General features: G+C 47.0%; 1 protein-coding gene across 2 annotated transcripts; it reads left to right on the top strand.

Annotated features, from left to right (window-relative positions):
* The first annotated feature begins 1,438 nt into the window (after positions 1 to 1,438).
* Positions 1,439 to 9,958, top strand: MRPS23 (mitochondrial ribosomal protein S23). Of its 2 annotated transcripts, none has more exons than XM_079905025.1 (5): positions 1,439 to 1,614; positions 2,454 to 2,624; positions 4,721 to 4,798; positions 5,103 to 5,229; positions 5,587 to 9,958. In XM_079905025.1, the coding sequence occupies exons 1-5, from the start codon at positions 1,571 to 1,573 to the stop codon at positions 5,737 to 5,739; spliced, it is 573 nt and encodes a 190-aa protein (XP_079761151.1). In that variant the 5' UTR covers positions 1,439 to 1,570; the 3' UTR covers positions 5,740 to 9,958. The 2 variants fall into 2 exon arrangements, with proteins under 2 accessions (XP_079761151.1, XP_079761152.1); XM_079905026.1 differs by lacking the exon at positions 1,439 to 1,614 and adding an exon at positions 1,682 to 1,803.
* The last annotated feature ends 600 nt before the right edge of the window (positions 9,959 to 10,558 follow it).

Here is a 10,558-nt window from a genome sequence, read left to right as displayed (position 1 = left end):
AAGGAGGCATTGTGGGGTCCTAGAAAGTGCCTAGGTGGGGCTGGAAGCCTGGCTCTGTCAGTTACCTATCAGACAAGTTACTTAACTCCCTGTGGCCTCACATTCTCATTTATGATGGGGATAACAACAGCCAGTTGTGGGTAGGTGTGTGGATTCGGTGAGAGAACACAAGCAAGCATTAACTGCTCATCAGACATCCCCCTCCACCTCACCAGCCTCCCAGAGAGCAGGGAGGACTCTGGGATGACTTGACACTTTCTTGATGACAAAGATAATGGGCTCCCCGGACATATTGTGTGTGTGTGTGATTCAGGACATTTCACTGGATTAAAAAGTTCAAAAATGAATACAAACTCTTCACAGGTCAAACTCTGAAGAATACATAAAGAAAAAAATTCTCCCTTCCCCTCCTGCAATCTCACTGGAGATAATCAATGTTCACAGCCATAGGTGCCTTTCCACATAGTTTCTATCCTCATACAAACACGTCTAAAAGATTTCTTTTTTCTTTTGATTAAAGACCTTCTCTGCAATTTCCTTTTTCATTTAACAATAAGTCGTGGGCATTCATCTAGGTCAATACGTATGGCTCTAGCTCGTTCATTTCAATAGCTGCATAGGACTCCATAGATTATATGAAGCATAATTTTCCAGCCATCTCCCATTCGATGGTTGGGAGGGTGCATTACAAACAATGCTGCAATGACGATCTCTGCACAAATATCCTCGTGAAATTGTGTTTTAATTTCTATGGGGTACTTTACCCAAAGTATGACTGTTGGGACAAAAGGTTATCCTGAGAGGATACTTCCCCAGATTTTTGAGTTTCCTTCTCGGAATTTGTTTGTTCCGGACACTTTCACTTTTCAAGCTCTAAGGAACAGCTAGCTAGCGACGCCTCCCGGGGAGAAAACCCTAGCTGCCCGCAGCATCCCCATTAGAGCGCATGCAGGTGGCGCTCCAGGGCCAAAAGGTTTAGTGGGGAGCGCTAAACTGTAGGAGACGGCGGACGGAGGCTTGGGCTCTAGGGTGACCCTGGGCGGGTGACGTTCCTCCCCGGGCCTCGGTTTCCTTCCGGGCAGTCTTTGGCTCCAACCAAAATTAGGTGCAGCCCGTACCTAGAGCTGGTGACCTCTTATCTCTGCCTTACGAATTCCTAGACTAGTTGGCTCTCCCAGGACCTAGGCTGCGCCTCCCTCCTCCCTCCCCATCATCTTCCCTCCGCACGGCCCGGTCTTCTTGGGCGGAGTTGGCTCAATAAGGCCAGGGAGGGTAAACCAACGACCACAATTAACCCCTCCCCTGGATCGGTCATTTATTGCTTCTGCCGGGCTTTAGCTCGCTCCCTCCCTGGCGGCTCGGCTATCGAGTGCTCCTGTCTGAACCTGGCGTGTAGCCGATGGCGTGCCGATGCGGCCATCCTTTGCTTCTGCCTGGCTCCGCCCTCCCGTTGGGGCCGGGGCGGTAGCCCAGAGATCCGCGGCTCGGCCCGCGACTTACAGTCACTTTGCCTGCTGCGGGCGCTTCCGGTTCCGGTACGAGGAACCGCACGGGATCCGAGGCGCCGGGCATGGCGGGGAGCCGCTTGGAAACCGTGGGGAGCATTTTCTCGCGGTGCGTGCTCGGAGCCGGGGTGGGCCGAGGGCGCCTCCCCTTTTTACGCCCTTTCTTGGGTGGGTCTGAGCCCGGCCAGGCCTCTCCTGTGCTCTCTCCTGTTTCTGAAGAATTGTGCTTGACTACGTCACCCCTTGAATTTCTTAGCTCTCACATTCAAGATCGCACCTGTCCGCTCCCCGAGTGGAGGTCTCTAGGAAGAGGAAGGGAGGAAGGGGCTGATGGGCCTGGCTGGACCGTCTTTGCATTTTCCTTGACGGGACGGGGATGGGGCGAGGGGGGTGGGACGCACATCAGAAGGTGGAAGATTAACTCCCGAGCACTGTTAGGTTGGTTTGGAATATGGAAACATCTTACCTGTAGGTAGGGGACTTCCTGCCCTGCCCTCCTTCCGGGTGTCTTCCGGACTCTGTGACCCCGCCGGTGTCCCGGGCTGCGGCTACACTGATTCACTGACTGACCTTGGTTTTAAATTAATTAATTAATTTTTGGCTGCAGTGGGTCTTCTTGCTGTGCGCTGGTTTTTTTCGAGTTGCGGCGAGCAGGGGCTACTCTTCGTTGTGGTGCGCGGGCTTCTCATTGCGGCGGCTTCTCTTGTTGCGGAGCATGGGCTCTAGGCGCCCGGGCTTCAGTAGTGTGGAACGTGGGCTCAGTAGTTGTGGCTCACAGGCTCTAGAGCGCAGGCTCAGTAGTTGTGGCACACGGGCTTAGTTGCTCCGTGCATGTGGGATATTCACGGACCAGGGCTCGAACCCGTGTCCCCTGCATTGGTAGGCGTATTCTTAACCACTGTGCCACCAGGGAAGCCCTCTGACCTTCGTTCTTTACCCTTCCTTCAGGACGCGGGACCTGATGCGGGCTGGTGTGTTGAAGGAGAAGCCCCTCTGGTTTGACATATATAATGCCTTCCCGCCACTGAGGGAGCCGGTCTTCCGAAGGCCCCACTTGCGATACGGCAAAGCGAAAGCTCACATCCAGGACATTTTCTACCACGAGGATCGGATTAGAGCGTGAGTGCCGGGCCCGTATGGTGGACAGGAGGCTGCAGAACTTTAGAAGGAAAGGTTTAGCCAGCAGTCTGACAACTTAAATAGGAATTGAGTCTGGGCTTGCTCTGTGAAGCCGGTCTTGTCTATCTAGCCGGATTAGGGAATCAGAGCCCCTCACCCATGTGAGAGAAGCAGAAGTTCGGAGAAGTAGAATCTGGAGCCCAACAACTGACTGATCATTGCAATGATAGCTACCTGTTTCTGCACATCTGTTTGGTGGCTGGCACCGTGTTAAGCCCTTAACCAACGTTATCTCATTTAGGTCTGTCTTCAACCCTGCAGGGTTGGTCGGTATCCTTGTCTCCATTTTAGTCATGAGAACAATGAGGCTCAAGGTCAGCTTACTGGGAATTCACTGACAAAGCCCTTTCCCTCAAATACGGATGTCAGTTTTTAGTATCCAGAGTGTGTACAGTTTCTTTCGTCTTTAAATGTTAAGATCAGAGATTGTGCCTAATTGAAATTAATACACATACCTTATTCTTATACCTATTCCTGGATGTAAGAAAACAATTTATAAAGTCATTTTCTCTATTGAGGTCCGGGCACCTTTCACTTGACGAATCTTTTTTTTTTTTTCTCCCACGACACTCCTTTGAGGTAGGAGAACAAGTATGTTCTGGCTCTGCTTGTAAATTTTCAGAGATCTTTGGGGCATTAAATACTTCTTCAGTAGTTTTCTGCTCAGGTCCATTGCATGCTCTCGGTCAGGATGCTTTCAAGGTCATTTACATATTAAAATCATTTGTGCTTCTACTGTGTGCGTAGCAGTGGAACTGGGTGATGGTCACTGGAGAATGTGGAATATTTTACTGCTTCCTCTTTTATTGCCGTTCAGGCCAAAATAATAACACCTTATACTTAAATCGTTTTTTGAACCTTTATCTTTTCGGCCTTTTTTTTTTTTTTTTGGTGTTTTTGATATTTTTAAGAACTTAAAACAACAAAATAAATTTCAGGTTTATCAAAACCTAAATGTAATAAGTGAAGTCCTAAAAGTTCTAGAAGAAACTATGGGGTAATTTAAAAAATAATCTCTGTGATAAAAGCCTACCTAAGCATGATATAAAAACCCAGAAGCCATAGATGAAAATATTAAAATGTCTGCACACAAAAACTACCATAAGCAAAATCAAAAGTCAGGTGACATACTGGGAAAAAATTTTGCAACATGTATGACAGAGGGCTAATTCCTGTTTATATTGCTATAAAGTTTGCTTATGAGTCAAGAGAAAGACCAAAAGGAAAAATAGGCAATGAACGTGGACAGGTCACAGAAGAGGAAATTCATTTGCTTTTAAACATGAAAAGATGTTCAACCTGTTTCATAAGAAAAGCAGAACTACAATGAATTATAATATTTCACCTGTCAGATGGACAAAGGTCAAAACGTCAGGAGATACAATTAGGTGCGGGTGTATAGAAATAGGCGGTCTCCTGCCTTCCCGGTGTGGGTATAAGTTGGCACAGCCCCTTTGGCAAGCATTCTGGCAGTTTGCAAGGCCAAATTACAAAGGCACATACCTTGACCCAGCAATACCATTTTTATGAAATTATTCCACAGGCTTATTTGCACGGTACACTAAGAAATATAGATAAAGGTAATCATTGCAACACTGTCTAAAGTAGCAAAGGACTAGAAACAATCTACGTGCCCCGATTTGAAATGATCTCTGAGAAATATTAAGTAAAAAGGGAAGATGTGTTTACTATCCTTGGGGTTAAACAGCGTGGCTGGGGACAGGGAATGATAGATGCATGTACGGTTGTAGAACATTCCTGGGTGGATACACAAGAAACGGGTTAGCGTTGCTTAAGGGGAGGGGAACTGGGAGTTTAGGGTGCAGAGGTGAGGGGGAGTGTTACTTTTCACTGGATACCTTTCTGTAACATTTGATGTATTTACCATGTGCCTGCACTGCTTATTTAAAACGAACTAAAAAGGTCTGTAGGTCATGTTGTACTCGCTTCCTCAGGGCCCAGCAGTTATTCTTTCCTCCATTCTTGGCCATGATCTATAACTGGAGATTTATATTGTATTGTTTTGTACTTTCTAGGAAATTTTATTCAACCTATGGATCTGGTCCAAAAGCTTTTGATCTGTTCAATCCAAACTTCAAGTCTACCTGTCAACGGTAAGCCATTCCATAAGTCTTTGGTTACCTTTCTTTTTTTAGGATTTAGTTGTCAATTTGAGGGGTTTTGTTGCATTCCACTTGAGGAAAAAGATGTTCCTATAGGAAGATCTCTTTTTTTTTAATTAACTCTTTTTTTAAACCGTAGGTCCTTGTTGGTTATCTGTTTTAAATAGAGCAGTGTGTACGTGTCAATCCCAAACTCCCTAGGAAGTTCTCTTAAGGGAATACTCAGGACTGTGTAATAGCATGTCTTGACGACTCTCAACATACAGACTGAAGATGTGACTGCTTGGAATTCTAGGTTTGTGGAGAAGTACATTGAGCTACAGAAACTTGGAGAAACAGATGAAGAGAAGTTATTTGTGGAAGCAGGGAAGGCTTTATTGGCAGAAGGTGTCATTTTAAGACGAGTAGGAGAGGCAAGGACTGTGAGTATTTTGTTAGCAAAACTGTTACTAGGATTGGTTGTCTGTTTGTCAGAGGTTAAAGGAAGGCTTGGTTTTCTTTCCCCGACCGTGGCTCCAGGTCAAATACCGTTAGATTGAATAGACTAGATTTTTGTGGTAAGGACTGCGGCTTGGAACAAGTGAGTTGTCACGAGGGCTTTTAAAATTGTGGTTCTGTAGAGACTTTTATCATGTTTATTATTTGTTGTAATCAAATTTGACCTGAGATATTAATGTTAGATTTTTGAGTCAGTGATAGAATGTGCTAGTCATATAGCTTCAGCTGATTGAGTGAAAGTCATAACATCTGTGTGACGTACTTATATCTGGTCTTTTAAGCAACAGGATGGTAGTCACATTTCCTGGAAATCTGAACCCATGGGTGTCGAGCCCCAGACTGCGTTGGAGGAGAACCAGTCTCTGAAAGAAGATCCACAGGCCCAGCATTTGGGGGCACCTGGAGAGCAGTCGACAGGCCTCTCACCTCCCTGAAGAATTGTATGCTGTGTACACTGACATCCAGACTGGATTCACTGTGTGAATGTTGTACTGTTTTTAACAGTTGAACTGTGTAAATGTTTCTCGATCTCTAAGGCATCACGTTTGCCTTCTCTTGGTTTCCACTTCCAGGTTGTCATAAAGCTCTGTATCATGGTTTGAAGAAGCAGTTATGTGAACTTTTATGTTAGGGCCGTATTAAACAAAGAATTCCTCGGTGCTTATAAAGTAAATTTACTTTAAAACTGTAAATAGCATGAGGAAACCTTTGTAAGTATTGTTTGAGTGGGACTCATTCTTAGTAGGTTTGCTTGGGGTTTTGTGTTCACATTTGATTCTCTGGTATGTTCCTCTTCTCTCTCTTTTTTTTTTATTTTTATTTTTTTTGTGGTACGCGGGCCTCTCACTGCTGTGGCCTCTCCCGCTGCGGAGCACAGGCTCCGGACGCGCAGGCTCAGCGGCCATGGCTCTCGGGCCTAGCCGCTCCGTGATATGTGGGATCTTCCCGGACCGGGGCACGAACCCGTGTCCCCTGCATCAGCAGGCAGACTCTCAACCACTGTGCCACCAGGGAAGCCCGTTTCTCTTCTCTTGATCCATCTGACTTTACTTGCACATCAGGTGTGGTTCCCTGGCCAACTGTGTCTGCAGCTAATCTTTGTACTTTCTGCTTGAGAGGCCAGGCTGACTTGTGCTTTGCAGTGAGAATGAGGACCTATCATTGATGATGGGCCAAGGCCGAGACTATCACTTTAATCTCATGGATTGAGTGCTGGAGATGGTTAGCATAGACCTGCAGGTAGTAGGCTGCTCAGGAAAGATTTGTTGAGTGAATGAATGATTACATCCCGCTGAAGACTGAATTCAGATGACTTCTCTGTAGGTAACTGGGTTGCCAAGAGGGATGGCGCTCTTCACCGGCATCCGCCTTCCTCCCTGGTGTCAGGGTGTGCTTACGAGTTTTTACCAACTCTCCTGCTCTCTTCATTTCCTTATCTTTTACTGAATAAATAAAACACCCTTCAGCTATCAGTAATTTGCTGCTCCAGAAACTTCTTACTTTAAAACTTGTGTAGCTTTCCCCCCTGTTCCTGTGTGCAGTCTCTTCTGTCTCCTGGCATGTCAAGGGCGGGGCCCACACCCCACAGACTGTACACCTTGCACATGGTGCTCAGGTAATGGAAGGTCGATGAGTACATGAGGCAAAAGCCATTCTCAGCCATGCTGCTTCTCCCCCACGCCTTTATCACTGTTGTACAATTCCTCTTGTTTAGGGAATGCTTTACATTTAGATGGGGAAGTAAATTACATCCATTCGACATTAGGCAACCATTGGGTGCCAGATACCGGGCCTGGCCTTGGGAGGAAGACTGCGGCAGGTGGAGCAGTTGGTTCTGTTCTCAGAAGAGCGATCGTGGCTCCCTCATGCTCAGAAACCTTATCTTTCTGGGATTTAAAAGGTGGTTTCTTTTTTTTAAATTTTTATTTATTTATTTTTTTGCGGTACGCGGGCCTCTCACTGCTGTGGCCTCTCCCGTTGCAGAGCACAGGCTCCGGATGCGCAGGCTGAGCGGCCATGGCTCACGGGCCCAGCCGCTCTGCGGCATGCGGGATCCTCCCGGACTGGGGCACGAACCCGTGTCCCCTGCATCGGCAGGTGGACTCTCAACCACTGCGCCACCAGGGAAGCCCAAGGTGGTTTCTTTGTCACAGAAATGAAGACGTTTAAAAAAATTATTTGTTGCATAATTAAACAAAAAGTTATACATGCTCATGGTTCAAAACTTGAAGGTGAAAAGTCAATCTTTCCACTCCTGTTCCCTGGCCCTCCCATTTTCCCTTCCCCTCCCATTTTCCCTTCCCTGCGGCCACCACTATCACCTTTCTTTCCAGAAATAATTTTGAGTGTGTACAGGGGGACACAGCGTATACTGTTCTGTACCTTGTTTTCCACTTAATGTCTCAGAGATCCTTCGTATGGACGCGTAGCAAACCTTTAGGTTGAACCTCAGTGATCAAAACACAGTCAAAGGGAATGTCATTGTGAGCGGCTGGGTGGCGGCTGCCAGTTCCCACAGAGCCGGGTTGGGTTGCACGATATGAGGAGAGGTCTGCGTGCTGCGGGGCTGGGTTGTGAGCGTGCTCCCGCCTTCCCTGTCCCCCATCCCGAGCCAGAGAGAGAACCCAGGAGCCCCAGCGCCCCAAACAGAAGGATCCCTGAACAGCCACCCCCCTCCCCACTGGCAGCTGCTAGGGGGGTGGGTGACCAAAGTCTAGGCTTCTGAGAAAGCCAGGATGGGAAATCTTTAAAAAGAAAAAAACAAAACATTGTCAAAGGTGTGAAGCTTCCTTGGGGAATTCAGAACTCTTTCCATGGTCAGTGTGGGCAAAAGCCATCACCAGGTCCCTATAGTGTTTGGAGAGAATGGAAGTATGACCTCATTCTCGGCCTTCTTTAAGGAGCTTAAAATCTAGTTGGGAAGATAAGAGTGACTTTCAAAACAAGATGAACAGGAATCGTTTTGAATTACGGAAGTGTAGAGAGTCGGGGAGAGGGATGAGCCCTGGACTAGTCTAGGACCACTGCCTGGAGAGCCTTGAAGGGCAGGTGGGACGTGAAGTGTGTGCGCTGTTTCTTTTGCCAGGAGCACCTCCCTGCCACCGCAGTGTTTAGAAACCACACCTTCACAGCCCTTTCAAAAGCTATCTCTGCTCGCAAGGTTTACCAACATCCAAACTGAGTCTCAAGTCCCTGTCGAGACACTTCCAGGCTGCGCTCACTGTATTCATACCCTGGGTCCGCTCTTTGTACTCCTGCCTGGTTGACCCTGGTCCTCCATGCCAGAGGTAACTGTCCTCTCCCTGTTGAGAGTGTGAACAACAGCAGAAATTCTTGTTTGTATGCACTACGTCATTGAATCAGGAGTAGACCCTCCGTGTGGGTTTGCTGAGCTGAAGCCAAGGAAGGCACGTGTCCAGGTTACAGTGAAGTTTGCACCAGACAAGTCTGAAGGTCTGGGTTCTAGTTCTGGTTGTTCCAGTTTTTACTGGTGTGACCTTGTGCCTGTCACCATCTCTCTGACTACAAAACAGGGATGACGTTTGCCTCTTTGGCTTCCAGTTAGTACTGTGAGAATTACTTGAGATAATGAATGCAAAACTCACTTGTAGCATGTGTGACAGGTGCCTTTCTTACTCTCTTGAGCAGTGGAAAACAGGTTTGAGCAGATAGGATGGGATCAGATCATGGTGGCCTCGAGAACTACACAGAGGACTTGAGTGGGTATAAGGAAGTTTGAGCGAGGAAGTAACACATCATGAAAACTGTCAGGTCAGAGGAAGGTTCACCCAGATGTGACATAAAGAATAGGGTTGGGGGAGTTGGCAGGGAGGGAGGGAAGAAGAGACATGTCAGAAAGACTTTGGTCTCTGTAGCCATCCCACTTGAAGGCAGGGATTTCAAGGTTGCAAACCTGAGTGACCAGAAGAATAACGATATCACTAACAGACAGCAAGGTGGGGAAGAGAACTTCAGTTCTCAACATGCTGTGTTAGAGGTCGTGGCTCAATGTTCAAGTGGCAGACAGAGATCGGTTGGGTGTCTGGGAGATGCGGAGGAAACCTTAGCACAGGTAAGGGTTGGAGCCAGGAGAATGAATGAGCTCTCCAGGGGGAGGGTAGAGAGACACAGGGTGTGGGGACCGAGCCAGGACGGGGGAACAAGAAGGTCAGCAGATGAAACAGGTCCTGCATCGTCCATCATTTAAATAGAGAGGCTTGTTTAAGTGGTCCCAGATTCACCAGGTTTTACAGAGTTCTTTTGCTTTTGTTGGGTAGAACCGATCCTTGATTGTGTGTCCTTAAAAGGCAAGCACAAGTCTTTTGTAATTTTGTGTAGTCTTCCTCAACTTACGATGGGGTTAAGTCCCAATAAACACGTCATAAGTTGAAAATATCATAAGTTAAAAATGCATTTAATACACCTAAGCTACTGAACATAAGAGCTTAGCCCAACCTACCTTAAACATGCTCAGAACACTTCCATTAGCCTACACTTGGGCAAAATCATCCAACACAAAGCCTGTTTTTATATAAAGTGTCAAATATCTCATGTAATTTGTTAAGTACTGTACTGAAAGTGAAAGACGGAATGGTTGTCAGTGTATCAGTTGTTTACCCTCGTGATTTCATGGTTGACTGGGAGCTGCCCTGCCCAGCGTCACAAAAGAGTATTACAGTGCAGGGCTTCCCTGGTGGCGCAGTGGTTGGGAGTCCGCCTGCTGATGCAGGGGACACGGGTTCGTGCCCCGGTCCGGGAAGATCCCACATGCTGCGGAGCGGCTGGGCCCGTGAGCCATGGCCGCTGAGCCTGCACGTCCGGAGCCTGTGCTCCGCAACGGGAGAGGCCACAACAGTGAGGGGCCTGTGTACCGCAAAAAAAAAAAAGAAAAGAAAAGAAAAGAAAAGAGTATCACAGTGCATATTGCTAGGTTGGGAGAAGATCAAAATTCAAAAATCAAAGTGCGGTGTCTACTGAATGCGTATTTTTGCACCATTGTAAAGTGTAAGAATTGTCAGTCAAGCCATCGTAAGTCGGGGACTGTCTATATAATATTTAATGTCCTGTTTTCCTGATAGTGAATGTGGAATTACAGAAAACCTGTGCCTCCAAAGGATTCCTGATTTTGTTAGAATGATACCCTTCCCCCTAAATAAATGATGGCTTGCCACTTGAAAACATTCAACAGATTCTTTTTTTAAACAAAGTCATTCAGGTGGGATGACGAGATTTTCTCTGAGGCTAGCACTGGTG

This window comes from Stenella coeruleoalba, assembly GCF_951394435.1.
Source record: "Stenella coeruleoalba genome assembly, chromosome: 19".
Taxonomy (NCBI): domain Eukaryota; kingdom Metazoa; phylum Chordata; class Mammalia; order Artiodactyla; family Delphinidae; genus Stenella; species Stenella coeruleoalba.
The sequence above is the reverse complement of the archived record's forward strand: the minus strand, read 5'-3'. Positions and strand labels throughout refer to the sequence as shown.